This window comes from Papio anubis, chromosome 2 (genome assembly GCF_008728515.1).
Source record: "Papio anubis isolate 15944 chromosome 2, Panubis1.0, whole genome shotgun sequence".
In the NCBI taxonomy this organism is placed as follows: Eukaryota; Metazoa; Chordata; class Mammalia; order Primates; family Cercopithecidae; genus Papio; species Papio anubis.
Window position 1 is genome coordinate 99,483,044 of NC_044977.1, and position 17,668 is coordinate 99,500,711.

Below are 17,668 nucleotides of genomic sequence, written 5' to 3' on the forward strand. Positions count from 1 at the left end.
AGCTCCTGGCTGATTGGCTGGAAAGGGCAATGGAGCAGGGAGGGTCAGTGTGTGGAGTGGGTCTGGGACACATGAGTCAGCTCCAGGCAGGAGCCGGGCAGGCCCACTGAGGGCCTCAGGCCTGGTAGAGTCTGGCTGCCTACAGCTCAGTGGCAGTGTTTCTGGCAGAGGTGGCTCAGATAGTGACTGGTGGCTGGGGCTGGGAGCTCAGAAATAGCTCTTTCCAAGAGGATGCTGCAGCTGGTCCATCAGATACTCGGGTACAAAAGAGATTGGCCCCTTGCATTTTACCTTAAAGATGCCTATTAAGTGTACCTACTTTGGTTTTTCTTACAGTTCATTTGCTGACAGCATGGTGGCTCCCTTGGCCCTGGAAATCCTCCAAGCTGTTGGACACTAGGCAAGAAAGTGCTTCGCACAAGCCCACCCTGTGACCCCAGCCCTTGGATGCACAAGCGAGGTCAGCTCCCAGACATCTTTGCCACATCCCCTCACAGCTGTATTTGGACCTAATAAAGTCACCTGAACGCAGAACCTGGTGGCCCAAGTGCTCACTAAACCCAGGGCCTAGAAAACTGACTCAGAATGGACTTCCTCGGTTCCTGTGGAATGCATCTGGGAAGCCCAGGGTTGTTAGCTGTTCTCTGGAATGTCCTTTCCCTCTGTGTGTGGGCCAGGTGGGCTAAGGTTAGCACTGCCTGTGGTAGTAAAGCAGTGGATGCAAAGCACAGTCCTCAGCCTGCCAGCATCTGTGAGCATCTCTCCTCTCCTCAGGGAAGAGCGGAAGGGCGGACCAGGCAGGAATGCTCTCCCAGCCACAGCTCCAGAGCAAGCCTTTGGAAGCTAATCTCTGAGCCTCTTGTCTTCTCCCCTTTTACATGCCTGGCTTTTGTTCATTTCAGGAGCAAACTGATTCCAAGAATCCTGGGGAGGACTAGGTAAGACTCACTGACCAGCACAGATAGTGAAAAGTTTGCCTAAAGGAATGCAAAATGCTCAAGAACACTGGCTTCCTTGAAGGTTTTCCCATCTAGATGGGATGATGGCATCAGGGTCGAATCATTTCCCTCAACTTCTGCCACTTGATCCCATATCTGCCTCATGTTCCCTCTCACGTATACCTTAGAACCTCCTATGTAAGAGTCAGTCAAGCCCATGGCAACATTTGGTGGATACTGTGGAAGTATGTTGGGACTGCTGTACTGGGCAGGCTTACTTCTGAATCTGGACTGGGTAGGTAGGGGTGGGCCCTGGGCAGCTCCGACCAGATGGGTAAGTTGAGGTAATACCTTGGCCTTTCTGGGGCCTCATTTTCCCCATCTGCAAAATGAAAAGGCTACACTGAATCAGTGGCTGCCAAGCCTTTTCCCAGCTCCAGTGCTCTGGTGCTGCTGCTTAGGGGATTTGCCTTCTAACACTGCCCAGATGGATTCTGTCCCAGGCAGTGGCCATGTTGGCCCACAGTTGGCCCCATCTACTGCATCTCAGGAAGCTGGTCATGCTGTCATCAACAGCCCCTCTGACACAGTAATCTGGGTAGTTTGACAGTTTCCATTTGACATTACCTTTGATGCACTTGTGCACAGAACTGTTGTTTTCATTGTAAAGCATTTCATTGCAGCCCAGCTAGAAGCATCCTCATCAGCACCTCATTACTTAATGAGGTTCTTGGGTCAGTTCTGTGAACACAGGGCAGACATCATCCCTGTGTTATAGTTCAGATATGGTTTCACTGCTTTACAATGAAAACAGTTCTCTGCACAACTGCATCAAAGGGAATGTCAATTACCTTATGTAATCCCCACCGCAACCTGCAAAGCAAGCCGCCTTAGTTTCATTTCATTGATGAGAAGACAGACTCAGAGGAGCCGTTTTCACTTGCCCAAGGCCCCACAGCTTGGCTGAACCCAGGACTCTGACTCCATACCCTGTGTTCATCCCCTAATGGGGTGCACAAAGCTTGGGCTGTGACTAATTGGGATATGAGAGTGTGCCCTCTAAGAGCATGACCCAGGAACAGGCAGCTTCATTTGACCTCACATAGCCTACTTATTGCCCATGGTGGGGAGGCTTCACTATTTAAGTCCTCCTGGGTGGTGTGCTCATCTCCAGCTGTGTGTGCCCATGTGGCCCTGGCCTGGCTGGTTTTGCCTGCATTTCTGGGAGTGAGTGGGGAGTACTTGATGGAGCAGCCAGAGGCTTGGTTCTCAGCTCCAGTGGCTTTGCCTGCTGGATACAGGAACAGGCTCAGGTTTGTTTTCTTTGCCATCTCCCTTTAGTTCTTAGGTGGGGGAACGCCCGTGGGGTTCTGGGTCTGGAGTCCTCTCAAGGTATTTCAGAGCAATGGAAGATTCTTCTTCCTTCTTTCCCCTTTTCACTTGAGCAAGGAGGAGCCTTTGCTGTTTAACAGAGAAGAGGAAACTCTTACTATTCCAGAGCCATTTTGTTCAGTGGACCACTCCTGGCCCTGGGCCCCAGTGTTGCCTATCTGGGGAAAAGCTTATCTGGATCAGCAAGGACAAGGAGATGATGGTCCCAAGCAGAGCTCACTGCCCTGCCAAACGTGCCGGGTCACTAAAGTTAGTCCATGCCAAGCCTTGTACCCTGGTGAGGCTGTGTCCTGGAAGAAAGGTGCCTATGGAAAGCAGCAGCCTAGGTCCCTTTGACTTCAGAGGTAGGGGATATGAGCAGCCTGGTTGGGCAGAGGGCAGCTTGTAGTAGTAACCCTTCCCTGCTCTCCCCAGGCCTGTACCTTAGTATTTGGCATGCCTAAGTGGCTCCATTCTGAGAGCAGAGCTGGCCCCTCAGCTCTTAGGATTCTGGCAGTGGCAAGGGGCCCACCCCTCCTAGCCCTCTCCTTCCCTCCATCCCCAAGCGTCAGCTATTTGCCATTTAGCTACAATCCACTGGCTGTCTTCAGGGATGAATGGTGTCACTGAAGTCACAGAGGTGAGAGGCAAAGGAGGTGACAAGCAATAGGGCACAGAGGCGGCTCAGGTGAGTGGCTGCACACAGGACTATTCCTCCCCCTCCACTAACAGCAGGCCCAAAGTTCCAAGACCTTGCCTGAACTTACAGCCGAGTGTGCATCCCCATTAAGCTGTCCCTCTGTGAAGCACCGTTTGGGATAACTGTGGTCACAGGTGCCTAGAAAGGTGCTGATAATCACTCGTGGCACCTGAGTCAGTGGAATGCAGCAACAGAATTTACTCTTATGGTTCTTTGCAGTTTATCTTTTCAAGTTTCTCCTGTTAGCTAATGAGGTTCTCAGGTCGGTTCTGTGAACACAGGGCAGCCATCATCCCTGTGTTATAGTTGAGAAAATGGGGGCTCTGGTAGCTAAGGCTCTTGTACAAGGTGATGGGAGAGGAATCTCCCTCACCAGGTCTCTCCTGTCTCCACCTGAAGCAAGATGCCCTTTTTCTTTCCCCTGGCAACAGAAAAATGCAATGTGGAATATAATCTTATACATACAGGGGCTACGGTAGCAAGTGGTATGGCTACAAGAAAGCTACAAGAGGCTTGGCCTCCTGGGAGAGCTGTCTGGAGTGGGGTTGGGGGAGACTAGGCAAAGCTAGGCAGTCTTGGCCTCAGGCTTCAGTGCGGTTGAGAAGTGGTGTGTGGGAGCAAGAAGCTGGGCCTAGAATGAGGAGCTTTAAACTGGCCCTTAAAGTCCAGCCTCTGGCCTCTCCCATCAGAGGCTTGATGTTGAGGCGGTGGACAAATGCATTGTTTTAATGATTACATTTGAATGGTAATATCCAATCCAGAAGCCTGGCACCAATGAAGCCTGGTGAACACACCCAAAAGATAGACAGCAGAGTCTCTCCCTCACAGAGGACTATGTTAGTCCTCTCCCTATCTCCTCCTACAAGGTGCCCATTGTCACCAGGGTCTTTGTGTGCATCCAGGGATGGTCTATGCATGTCTTCACAGATTCTGCACCCACCTTTTTACCCATACGTGAGCAGCTGTCAACTCTGCTCCTTGCTTTTTCTCCTAATAATGTATTTTGAAGACCATTTTATACCAAAACACAGCTTTATGTGCCGTTTTTTCCCCCTTTTGACTGCAGTGGTCCACCAAATAGATGCATCGAAATTTGCTTAACTAGTTAGGTTCCCTTTTGATAGCTATTTGGGTTGCTATCTCTGATGGCGCTGCAATGAATTCCTTGCAATGAATTCTGAGTAGAACTGCTTTGTCACAGAGTGGCTCTCAGTCGTACCTAACATGGAAATAACATTTATGGACACACGGACCTTTCCCCATTCATGCCCAAACCTACCTTGGAAATACATAGGGGTGGAGTTTCTCCTTTGCCTTCCTGCATACCCCTATACCTGTTATGACCTTCCCCCACAACCTGAACTCTGAAACTTGTCACTTCCTTCTACGTTTACTGGAGTCTCAAGTGGTGGAATGGATACTATACAAAATTCCACACAGGAGGCCGTGATATCATAATTTCACTTCGGTGGGTGATCTGCTCAAGGCAAGGCAGGTTCTCACTTAATAGAACTGCAGATCAATTTAGCATTCTTTGCTTTATAAACAAAACAGCACAATTCACATCTTTCTTTTTATTATAGCAACCAAGAGTTAGAGTGTATTTATCTTAAGATCTTTCATTATTAAGGATTCAGATCATCAGATTTCAAAGCTTCATGTCTGTAAGATCTGCCCCAACATAGAAAAGCTTCCTTCTTTTGGTTCAATGGTGGTTGCTGCAATGGGATCAAATGTCTTAACTCTCAAGGCTGTCTCACTAACTACAGCACAACTGAAAAAAGAACACTTACACTGGAAAGCCCTCCTATTCTCAACGGCCATGTTCACTTTGTCATTTTCACCTCCTGTACCCAAAAATGCAAGTGGGCAGCATTTCATTTAGGCCTTTTCCTCCCCACCACTATTTCTCGTATTGAAAACTTGACCTCACTTTCTTCACCACCATTTACAGGAAAGGTTAGGCACCTTGCCAGCATCCCGTGCACCTCCCTCTCCAGGTAACCATTATTCTGATTTCTAGTCAACTCATCATCTCGTTGCTCCATCCGCGGATATTTTCCTTAAAATAGCTTGTCCCTTTTTTGAATCAATGAAGATCAATGGAGTTCTAAAGCATGCATCTGTGACTTTTGTTCAGTATTATGTGAAATATATGCATACTATACTGATACCCACATCACCGAAGCTGTAGTTTTTCACTCCAGTGTCTCTTGTGTGAACAGAGATTGTTGGACACATGGGCATCCAGGATAGACTGTCAACATTGTGGCCCACGAAGCCTTACTGACGCTTGAGGCAAAAGAAACAATCAGTAATACTGCCTTTATTTAAAATCTTGATATTTTGTTGGGTCATGGATGTTTTTCTATATTTTTTATTCCAATGGCTGTTTCACACCTTTATGAAAAAGTCCCTCTCCTCCCACACTGATCTCCAACGCTGTCTCTGAAGAGTCTTCAAATGCCTGTTATTCTATCCCTATTCCCGTAACAGGGTTAACTAACTTTAGCTTTATATTAGTTAGGCCTTGACAGCTGCTAGAGCAAATACTCCTATTTTTCCTAAGCGTCTTGGCTATTATTCACCCTTGGTATTTCCAGAACCACCTTGCTGAACTGGATTAACTCTCACATTAAGTTTTTAAACTTCAAAAATACAATGAATTAGCAAAGCTCTGAAAACGTTTTCTGGTTTTAAAAAGTTCTGTAAATGAAACACCCTGCGGTGGCTCTTTGTGTTGAAAGCTGAATTCACTGAAGATCTTCACAGTGTTAACCTACCAATAGCCCTAGGCTTCTTGAAATACTGGCTGGTTTGGTTTATCACACATGAGACAGAACCTGAGACCTACCACCTCATCAGCTATGTGAATGTTTCTTTTCAAACCCTAATTACATTTTAGACCACAATGAAGAATTTATTTTTGCAAAGCAAGGGCATTCACAAAAAGGCCTCCCCACATGAAGCAGATTTTTCATGAAAAAGAACTGAATGTATGTTTTTCTCGTAATAGTCACTATCAAAATAAAAACAGTAAATCAGAAACAGCTCTCCGTAAAGACAAAACACTTTCACTTTTTATAAGAAGACCAAAACAAGTCTTAACAGGTCTACCTGAAGAGATGAACTAAGCTTGTAAGACCTACCACCAGGATGATAGGATCATCTGGCAGGCAGATAGTGTGGAACGCTCATTCTGGTTCTGATTATGTTCAGATAAACATCAACACTTAAACCTATTTAATTATTAGTTCAAAGTAGAGTTGAAGGAATTCCCCTCTCCCAATGAGTCACACTTGTGTGAAGGTGATTCAAATCCAAATCCAGGTAGTTAATATTTCATTACCTTAATGGAATCAAACCATCTGGGAGATTGGGGTAGAGAGAGATAGACAGTGTGCATGGCTTTCTCCCACAAAAGCCCAGAACTAATCACAATGTGCAAGGCTGAAACACGTTTTTGGGGGTGCAATGTAACCCAGGGCCAAATGCTGAAGAAACTTGGCAAATTGCATCTAGAGAAGTAAGGGCCTCTCTATCGCTATAACAAATTACTTCACTATGTATCTTCCTCAGTATAAAGTTGAGTTGGATAAACTTACCACCCTCACCATTTAATGACAAGAAAAAAAAGAGTGACACAATCGAATGAATTAAAAGTTTAATTCTGAACCATTTTTTATAACCGCATTTTCTCTTGAAGCATTGTATCACAGCAGGTTACAACAACTTTGGGATAAAAGGCAACTGGTAAACTGTCCAAAACAAGGTTCCAAATAACACCTCTTACTGATTTACCCTACCCATACATATCCCAAATAAAGTTTTTGATCAAAAACATGAAATAGATCCACCTGCTTATTTTAAGCATATTAAAAAGGAAACTAATTGGACCATTTTCTATTTGTCTATTTTATACAAAAAGGCTACACAATGTTACACTTTATTCAGATTACAATTATTAGAGTGATTATGAATTAGTGTTCTACACCATTACTCAATTCTTAAAAATTAGAAATTGCTGTAGCAGTATTCACTATAACTTAACACTACGAGAGACTTAAACTAACAGTTACTGCAAAAAAAAAAAAAAAAAAAAAAAAAAAATTAAAGAGCTACTTCAAAGCAAGCAAAGTCAGTACCATTACAGATATTTAAAAAAAAAAAAAATTTAACAAGCAAGGCTAGGGTTTGATAAATTCCATCTTGTGATCCATTCGTGTGCATTCTTCACTTCTTGAGTCACTCCCAAAATCCATTTGTATTGTTACTCCTCGACCAAAAAGGACCAGAACAAAAAGTTTACTTCAATTGTTCCCATAGGAAACTCAGCTTGGTTAGTGTGTCAGGCACTTTCTGAGATACCAGCCCACCCCTCGAGCCCTCTCAGCAACTCTACAGGCCAATCACAATGCAAGTTCAGACAATACAGCTGTATAAAGAGAGAAAGGCTGCTATTAATGTTTAAAACAGCAAATGTTACTCATTTGAGTATTAAGTTGCAAAAGCTGTGGCAAAAAACATTAAAGTTAATAACTTCCACACATGATCACATAACAACCAGAAATCTGAGAACATTCCGATGTTCCAAGACATCTCCTTTCAAAGTATATACCTGTTTTTGTGGCAGATTTACAAATAGCCTAAATCACTCCCACCCTACCAACCAAGTCTTTCTGAAGTTCTGTAGGCAGAGTAAAAGTATTTTACCCAAACTGGCTTTTTAAAACTTCTTACCTAAAGGATGATTTACAGGTCAGTATCAAACCAGGCCAGCTGATTGCTATCACCTGGAGGCAGCCCATCCATGAGGTCCTGGGCATGCCCCAGATCTGGCAGCCCATCAACTGGATAGTCAGCACCAGGGTGGTGGCCACCCATCTCATGTTCCATCATGGGGTCCATACCCAAGGCATCCTGGCCATATCCACCAGAGTGAAAAGAACGATAGCTAGGATCTAGAAGAGTCAGGGTATCAACAAAATAGGCAAGAAGGAAGGCAAAAGAGAGAGGAGAGAAACAGACATAGACGTTAACACTGAGGTTAGGGCATCCAAAGTTCAGCAGCAAACTTGTCAGAAAACAATGCTTTCTAGCCTCTTCAACTTCTAGCTTTCTTTAGCCAAGTAATTACTCAGTGCCAGACCACCCATGAGACTACACAAATAACGTCTGTTTCCATCAGAGAGGCACACCAGCAGGGCCTAGTCACATCGTTAGTCTAACCCTGAACACACTGCATTTACCCCTGTCAGAGACTTGGGGTTCCCAAAGAGGAGAAGCAGGAATCTACTGTGTGACCACCTAGGCAATGAGAACTCATGGGAAGGAGGATTAAGACAATAATGAGGTCTGGCAGGTGTAATCTATCTTGACAAAAAGTCCAAGTGACACCAACAAAAGTACTAAGGAAAGTTAAGGCACTATTTCAATGAAACCTCAACATATTTTATCTTAGGGTTGACATGTTATTTGTCACAGTAAGAATCTGCGCTTTAGTGGTTTCATAATTAGGTAGAAGCAGATGAGGTTATAAATGTAAGACAGTTATAATTGTTACTGGTCTACTCCATCCTCTATGTTCATTACCCAGATGTGAATTAGCTTTTCAAGAAAACCCTGATAATGCAACTATGTAAAAACCCACCCCAGATCTGAGCCTAGAGACAGGAGTTTTCCTGTCTTCCTTGGGTAGCTTGTAGACAAAAGGTATTATGAGTCCTCTGGCCAAAAAGAGAATAAAAAGCCAGGTAAACTGTAACATCCTACACTGCAGAGGCCTAGTAGTAGCATGTATTTGTTGGTGGTGTAATCCTACTGCTATTCATTGTGTGGCTCTGAATTCCCTGTGCTCCGTTCAAGATACTGTTGCTGACTGGAATTTAAGAACTGCTTTTAATCGAAGCCATTACTTTTCTGCCAACACTAGTTTCCCAGATGAGCAAACCAGCTCTTCTGATCAAGTTTTAGAACTTTAGCTTGATCTGGAGTTAATCGAGAAATATGAGACGCATACCATCCTGGCGATATCCAAGGGGTTCTCCCTGGGCACCAATATCAAGTCCAAGATCCGCAGTCTAGATAAACAGGCACAAGGCAAGAAAGAATAAAAAGCAAAATGAAAATTCTCAACTTAAAAGTACACTAATTTTTTTAAAGCATACTTTCAGATTACAAAGGAAACAAGTAACTCCAACATTACACAAATACTTAGAAAATGGAAGTTCTTCAAAACTCCACCCCTCAAAGATACATTTTTTTTCTCTTTGCACCTCACATTAAAAATACTCACTGACTTGATCTTTCAACAAATACATATTAAGCACCAACTATGTGCTGCCAGGCACTGTTCTACGTGCTAGATATAGCAGTTAAAAAAAAAAAAAAAAAACAGGCAAAATGCCTACCCCCAAACAGGAGCTGCTGACAGGATGTGTTGTATGAAAGAAAAGTTTTAGCCTGAGCAGCTGGACAGACAAAGCTGACATCAAGACAGAGAAGACAGTCAAAACAGGTTTGTGGAAGGGGGTAGGTGGAGAAAGTTAAGGGCTCAAGTTGGAACATGTTAATAAGATGCCTATTAAAAACCCAAGTAACACACCACTCACTGGTAATTTGCTCTCCTTTATTTATTTATTTTTTTGACTTGGAGTCTGGCTCTGTTGCTGAGTGCAGTCTGTTAAAACTCCTGGGTTCAAGCAATCCTCCTGTCCCAGCCTCCCCAGTAGCTAGGACTATAGGCATCCATCCCCATGCCCAGCTAATTTTTAAATTTTTTTGTAGAGATGGGGTTTCACTATGTTGCCCAGGCTGATCTTGAACTCCTGGCCTCAAGAGCTGCATCGTTTTAAACCTAATAATCTCTCTTTCCATTCACTCAACAAATATAATCCACCGTTATGACTGTGTACCATCAGTGATCACTACAGAGTGGCTAAAATAAACTTCCAGGGTGGTTCTAGTTTTATTAGAAACAATGTTTCAAAGGACACCTGTACTGAGGACAAATACTGAAGACAAATTCATAGCAGAAAGTCAAATAGAAAAGTTTTATTAAAGTTTAGTAAAAACTACTGACAAACTGTCCTCTAACAGTGTTTAACACTGCCTCTTTCCTTACATCCTTTTGAAAAATCATCTTTAATCTGGTAACATTTTTCATCTTTCTCCCTTACGAATTATAATTTTAAATAGCACAACTTATTTGTAATGATTCTGAACAGGCGCTTTAAAGTTTGTGTTATAGTTCTTCCTTAGGGCAGTTGCTGGACAGCATAAAGAAGAAATACTCAAGCCAGGGAAACATCAATGCAAATGAATGTATACTAAGTGTTTTGAGAGGAAAGAACAAGCTGCCTTATCCGCTCTAGGAAACTACCAGATAAATAACTGCTCACATTTCCCTACCTCATTCCAAGCCATTGGCTCCGTTCTGAAAAGAGAGCTGGTCAGCTCAACTGAAAGCCGTTTCTTGTAATCTTGTGGCTTGTCCTCAGACATTCGGAACAAAACAGCAGCTGCATACGTCGCTAAGAGACAAGGAAAAAAAGGCCCTTGAGGAAAAACTGAGACTTCAATGTACACATCTGCTAAAGGCTTTGGTTCCTTTTTACTTACCCACACCTTCATTCCTAGAGTGAAGTAACTCTGTCAGAGGAGCTGTGGCTCCCTCAGCTTCAATCGCTTCTGCAGCTTCCTTGTCCTGAGCAAGTTCACAGAGGACCCCTGCAGCTACTCTTTGGATGTTTTCAATGGGAGAATAAAGCAGCTAGGGAGAAAACACAAACAAAACCTAATTAAATCTAAAGCTAAAACATGACAAGCCCCCCACTGTGGTGCAAACATTCCGAATTCAGAGTGCAAGAGGCATTCACACTGTAGTAAATAATATTCTCTGAATTTTATGTCCTAGGGTGTTTAATACCCTAGAGCATTGGATTTCCAGAATACTTTTTAGCTATAAACCCTTTCTTCAGAGGCAACTCTAACTGATCTAAGATTTGGAAAATCCAGAATTGGTTAGGGGCCTGTGTCCCGCCTCTGGCAGCCCAGGTCAGCTCTCCCCTCTAAAACTAGGCACCCGTAAAAGTGAAATGTGAAATCTCCTCCCTCTTCTCGAGTCTCAATATTTCTCCTACTGACCAAAAAAATGAAGGGAATTTTCATAAAATTAAATATTGGTGCTCCTATTATGGTCCCTAATTTTCTGAAATTTTATTAGTCATTACAATCTGGAAATTTTAGGGACATAAAACCTAGAACACTTAAAAGCAACATACCTGCACAAACAATGGAATGGTATTTAGTCCTCTGATTACAATTCGGTTGTGAACATCCCGAGCTAGGATGTGAAGGGCTCCAGTACAACCTTCAACTATTTCTTCCATGCGGACCCCCTCCTGCCAAAAGAAACATGGTTAACAAATAGGGCATTCTCCTCTGTAAAGTTTCTGAACTTGAAAGGCTTTGCATTCTGAGGAATAATTATTAGACTATAATTATTTACATTATATACCCGAAGTTCCCCATAACTTGCAATTAGTTTGGGAATGAAGGAGGATTCCATTAACTTGAATGTCACTGAAAAGAGGCCTCCTGGCAGCACTAATTCAAGGCAGCACCCCTTCCCCATACACAGTGCAACAGAGCTTCCACATAGCACTGAATCCCGAAGACAACTTTCCTACAGTAAGGGTACCAATCATTCTGAGTAAAAGGTATATAAAAAGAGAAGATGAGAAAGTAATGCTCAGACTATGTCAACGTTTTTCCTTTACATGCCCCCTCTATTTTTGTACATCTTCCATGTATTTGGTGAAAACTTTGCCAAGTTTTAGCACCAACTGCTAAAACTGACTGAGTTGCCAGCAGAAAAATCCACTCCTCACTCTTCCAAGACTATTCAGCTGACAGTCTCATGTATAGGAGAAGTTAGCTTTTGCAATATGTAAGTACCATCTGTTTCTCCTGTTTCTGGATTTGAGTTTTAAAAGGGGTTATGATTCTGCTACATTTAGCAGCTTTTATAAATAATTTGATTCTTGCAAGGACACAAAAACTCCTTTTTTCCTAGAAAAGAGATTTAAAATAAAAGATTCCCTCAACATTCTATTAAGTCACCTCATGGAGATGGGCCAATACCAACAGTAATAAATGAAGCAAGCCAAAGCCCCAGTATGAGTACATACACAAAGCAACCAGCAAAATGAGATTCCTAAAATCTGTTCTGGTAGGCTCCATCTTTGTTTTCTAAACTAACCTAATTAAATAAGGTCTTAAAGTCTGAGAAATCAGAAATATCTTCAGACTATACTTTTAATGAAGCTACTTTTAAGACTCAAACTTTGTATCAAAGCTTCAGGTTGAGACTATTGTGGTTAAGAGTACAGAAAAGCTACTACTTATTTTTGAAGTATGTCTATACTATATTCTTAGGTCCATGAAAAAAGTTTAACTCACAGAAAAGATAATAAAATGGACTGCTAATTATTTATTGTCAAAATTCATGATGAGGCAAGGGTAAGAAGCTCTGAAATTACACAGATTTGGTCTCAAATTATGACTCCACCTCTTCCTAAGTGGGCCTTTGTGTAAATTAAATGAGAACACTGCATGAAATGCCTAACCCAACCTTTGTAAGACTGACCATGTGAAGGACGTGTCCAAGGAAATATCACTGGGGCCACACTATGCCTTATCTTCTCTGCAGTCATATTTTGTCATCAGCTCTTCAGGAAAAGGGACGGGGAGAACAAATGACCAAAGAAGTTCAGATCTTTGGATCTATGCATTCCTTTTAGACAGCCAGGTATCACTATAACAATTTACCCACCACAAATTGCTGCTGTGTCCCACCCATGGACGTACGGCGCTGGGTATCCTGATGTGCACGAACAAGCAACTGAACTAGTCGTGGAATGGCACCCTGCTCACGCAAAGGTGCATGATTTGCTGGACAAAGGGCAAGATTTCGAATCAATCCAACAGTAGCCTGAAAAACAGAAGGAAGAATTGGCATACAACTCAACACAATCATTTTCTTAGCCTAAAATTCCCACCACACTAAATCTATTGGGAACAACTAAAAGTAGTTCTGACTACACAAACATTTCAGAATCCTACCCCTATCGCAGCCATACTTCCTACTTACTAAGGAATACAATTCCTATTTATTGATCACTATGCTTAGCCATCCAACGGCTAGAGATGCTTCATTTTCAATTCTGCAACAAAGGTAAATTCTACTTTGACAATTTACCTTTATCAGAGGCCAGTGGGATGGTGGGTGTAAAAGCTTAACCACAACTGGTAGTCCATAGTGAAGGCGAACTGCATTCTGGGCCATCTCTGCTTCTTGGTGTCGGCTGGTCAGATGACGAAGAGCACAGATGGCAGGCTCAGTGATGTCTTCCCTGTCACCAGCCCGAAGGACAGTACGCACAAGAGCCTCTATACCACCCACTTGGCAGACCATCATCTTGTTCTTATAATTATTGCAAGTGAGGTTAGAAAGAATTCCAGCTGCACAGGTGACCACATTTATATCATCTGAACCCAGAAGCTGAACAAGAGTCCCAAGGAGACCTTCCATCCCTTCCTATGAAGATAAAAACAAATGGTCAGTACGAGCACATACTCATCTTGACTCTATTCCCATGGCGTCAATTTACTCAGAATTTACCTGTTTAGTTGCAGCATCTGAAAGATTCCTGAGAGTCCAAAGACAGTTCTGAACAAGACGTTGACTTGGATCTGTCAGGTGAAGTCCTAAAGCTTGCATTCCACCTAGAAAATTAAAAAGGATGTAAGACCCTAGTCATTAGCTAGAAGTTCCTATCAATCCTAAATATATTTTCTAGTCTTAGAAGGTGTCCTTCTTTATTTCCAGAGTTTACTTCCTTTCACCTAAGTATTTGTTTTCCTCTCATTTTCTAGAATGTTGCTCAGTTTCCCTCGTTTTGCCAGTTCACATCACTAGTGACAAACTGTCAAATAGCTACTGTTCCTTTCCTAAGCCGAAGAAGTCTTTGTTATCTCCACTATCCCCCTTAGGTAATATATTTTTTTTTGAGACAGAGTCTCGCTCTGCCGCCCAGGCTGGAGTGCAGTGGCACAATCTCAGCTCACTGCAACCTCTGCCTCCCGGGTTCATGCCATTCTCCTGCCTCAGCCTCCCGAGCAACTGGGACTACAGGTGCCCGGCTAATTTTTTTATATTTTTTAGTAGAGACGGGGTTTCACCACGTTAGCCAGGATGGTCTCGATCACCTGACCTTGTGATCCGCCTGCCTTGGCCTCCCAAAGCGCTGAGATTACAGGCGTGAGAGCCACCACGCCCAGCGGTAATATTCTTATTAATTTCTTTTCATCCAATCATTTCAAAAATATTTATTCACTATCAGGTCCTGTTCTGAGCTGGAGATAGACCAGTGAGCAAAAATATTCAAAAGTTCCTACCCTCAGAAATTATGATCTAGTTGGAAGAAGCAGACAACAAATATACAATAAACTAAAACCATACAGTAGGTCAGATGATATTAAAGGGCTATGGAGAAAAACAATGGAGTGGGGCTGCAATTTTAAGTAATTAGGTCACCTCACTGTGAAGCTGACATCTGACTAAAGACCTAAAGAAGCTAGGTAAATTTCTGGGGTAAGAACAATCCAGAAAGTCGGCATGAAAACACTTTACTGCCAGGGACTTTATACAGTTCACTGACTGCAATACATGTGTTCCAAGGTTCACAACCTTCCATCCTTTAGGACCCTTAAATGGGGGACATTTACTCTGGCAAAGGAGTATAAATGGAAACCCAATGCCCACATACTAGATTAACTTCACCCCTCCATCTTCAACTTAAACCACTTCTAAATGCAGTAAGAGATACTTTTCCTTGTCTCCTTCATCTTTTAGGTCTGTTTTATTTCCTCAGATGAGGTCTATTTGCTGTAATTCTTACGGTACCCTGCACTTCTCCTTCATAGTATAAGTTAGTCCACTTTCCCTACAAGACAAAGATCACCTCTATTGGGTTTCTTTTTCATAGTAGCTCCAGCTACTAATAGAATGATCTGCATAAGATTTATACTCAGGATGCCCAGTATTTGTGAAATGACTACCTTCTTTCCCCTCATTAAGACTTCATTCCCTCCCTTTACATAACTATTAACTCTAAGAGAATGGATTTTAACCCCAGATGTCCATCAGAATGGCCTACAGAGACTTTAAAACACACACATTCTGTTTCAGCAGTTCTAGGGTAAAAAAAGTCCCATGCAGATGACTCTGTGGCATCTCTATCTCCCCTTCCCTGCTGCCTTTACCCCTATATACTAAAAGGGAAACGTCCAAATCTCTAGCCTGCCTCTCTTGCATTCTCTAGTACCTTACATTTCCAGCTACCTACTGACCTTTTAGTCACTTTAAGTCAGCTTCGTTTTTTGGTGTTTTTTTTTGAGATGGTGTCGCTTAGGCTGGAGTGCAGTGGCGCGATCTTGGCTCACTGCAAGCTCCGCCTCCCGGGTTCACGCCATTCTTCTCCTGCCTCAGCCTCCCCAGTAGCTGGGACTACAGGCGCCCACCACCATGCCTGGCTAAATGGCTAATTTTTTGTATTTTTAGTAGAGACAAGGTTTCACCGTGTTAGCCAGGATGCCTCGATCTGCTGACCTGGTGATCCACCTGCCTCAGCCTCCCAAAGTGCTGGGATTACAGGCGTGAGCCACCACGCCCGGCCTAAGTCAGCTTCTTAAATTATTATGTTCAAAAATTAAGGATGCCTTCTGAGGGTTCCATTTATCTTCATGGTACCAATACTGTCCCCTCCACAAACCATTTTCGGTTGCTACCTTAGCTCCTATATTATTACATTCTGTGATTCTTTCAGACATCTCAGACATTTGCCCTTAGCTATTTAGTTCTAAAACCAAACTATTTCATTCCTAAAAGCCTATAACATCTCAGCAGTCTGGTCTTCTACCTTCTGGTCATTCAAACTGTTAATCTACACAATGCTATTATTAATATTTTAAACACACCACTGTGATGCTTTGCTATTGATCAACAACCATCAAAAGTGTCTCGGCATCCTTTTAAGATAGTAGACAATACTTTAGTATAACCCCGAGAAACCGTTTAGAATTTGGATCCCACCTAGCCTTCCAAACTGACCGAAGTATTCTGTATCTATGGCTCCAAAGCTGGAATAAAGCATGAATAAACTCCATGAGTAGTAAACATCTTATAGGAACCTAGAAAGTCCTGCATGTTATGGCTCTGCTTACCTAACCTCAACCTCAAACCAGGCCATCCACCTCATTACTTACTAAGTTCTGTTTACACAGACCTTCTCTTCAGCACCTGGATCTCCACAATCTCTTTCCTTCTAAGGCAAGCTTGTCCAACCTGCAGCCCATGGGCCACATGGCCCAGGACAGCTCTGAATGTAGCCCAACACAAATTTGTACACTTTCTTAAAACATTATGAGATTCTTTTACAATTTTTTGTTTGTTTGTTTTAGCTCATCAGCTATCATTAGTGTATTTGGTGTGTAGTCCAAGACAATTACTCTTCTTCCAATGTGGCCCAAGGGAGCCAAAAGACTGGATACCCCTGGTTCTAAAGACATAGCACATGGTGTTCCTTTTCTCTACCTGGAAAACATTTAACCCTCACTTCTCATACAGACAAGAGAAAGGTTCCTTCTCATCCTGCAGTCCCACTTATCCCCTTTTCAAGGAGACCCTTTCCCTCTCATCTAATTAGACAATTCCCCTCCCCATTAATTCTTATCACTATTTGCTGTTCACTTCTCCCATAACACTCATTCTAATTTATGATCACATATTTTTAAATACTTCTGTCACCTTCACAAGACTATAAAAACAAGCACTGTTGTGTTACCCAATGTATAACACATGCCTATTCCATTTCTTAAAATACATTAGATGCTATGTTCAGAATAAACAAATGAATGTAAGAATAACCTGGAAGAAAAAATTCCTAGGCTTCCGGTCCCATACAAGTCCAGCTATCTACAGACCTCCCTGTCACTTCAAATAAACACTATGAGATCTTGATATAAAAATTAATACTCCAGGGATTCTGACTAAATAAATCTCAAAATCTGTATTTTTAGCCTACATTACAGGTTACTGCTGGAACAGCTGACAGAATTTACATCCCCTCATTCTGTATGAACTCAGCCACATTTGTCTATCCCCAAGCCTATGGCTCCACTGCCAGCAGTTACCTGGAGCAATCATAATGTCTTTCTCTCTCATAAAATCCCAGGTAAAATTACTCTCAATAAGTGGGAAAAATAAGTGTTGCCAGCCCTATACTTTACTCCCAACATTTCCTTCCATTAAATGCCTTTATATTTCTCCCTCTTTCAATACTGATTTGAAGCTTGCTTTGAAATTCTGGGTAAATGTTTTTAGGCGGGTTACTGAAAGGAGAAAAAATGCTAGGTAGCTAAAGAGTATTTTCATGACACACACACACTCCAAGAGGCCCTAGTACAAACCATCTATTCTTTTCCCCAATTGCCAACATACACAAGATACAAAGTACCACATACAAATTGCCTCCTTAAAAATACTCAGAATAGAAAAAAATTGTTTCTCATACTTAGATGATATCTATTCACTGAG

General features: G+C 42.5%; 2 protein-coding genes across 9 annotated transcripts in view; one reads left to right on the top strand and one right to left on the bottom strand.

Moving 5' to 3' along the window:
* ULK4 (unc-51 like kinase 4) overlaps positions 1-7,119 on the top strand; it is a 793,903-nt gene extending 786,784 nt beyond the window's left edge. For 3 of the 5 annotated variants that reach the window (XM_017955554.2, XM_021933668.2, XM_021933664.2), the window contains one exon: positions 337-7,119. In XM_017955554.2, the coding sequence (XP_017811043.2) occupies positions 337-400 (64 nt within the window). In that variant the 3' untranslated portion in view covers positions 401-7,119. The remainder of the gene's footprint in view (positions 1-336) is intronic. The other 2 variants (XR_001899874.3, XM_021933694.2) reach the window with 1 other exon arrangement.
* The window catches only part of CTNNB1 (catenin beta 1), a 41,048-nt gene continuing 30,036 nt past the window's right edge, over positions 6,657-17,668 (bottom strand). For 2 of the 4 annotated variants that reach the window (XM_009201108.4, XM_009201111.4), the window contains 9 exons: positions 13,694-13,797; positions 13,271-13,609; positions 12,845-13,003; positions 11,292-11,411; positions 10,630-10,780; positions 10,420-10,541; positions 9,029-9,089; positions 7,750-7,970; positions 6,688-7,444 (listed from right to left, as the gene is read on the bottom strand). In XM_009201108.4, the coding sequence (XP_009199372.1) occupies positions 7,762-7,970; positions 9,029-9,089; positions 10,420-10,541; positions 10,630-10,780; positions 11,292-11,411; positions 12,845-13,003; positions 13,271-13,609; positions 13,694-13,797 (1,265 nt within the window). In that variant the 3' untranslated portion in view covers positions 6,688-7,444; positions 7,750-7,761. Of the gene's footprint in view, positions 7,971-9,028; positions 9,090-10,419; positions 10,542-10,629; positions 10,781-11,291; positions 11,412-12,844; positions 13,004-13,270; positions 13,610-13,693; positions 13,798-17,668 lie in introns of all 4 variants that reach the window. The other 2 variants (XM_009201109.4, XM_003894619.5) reach the window with 2 other exon arrangements.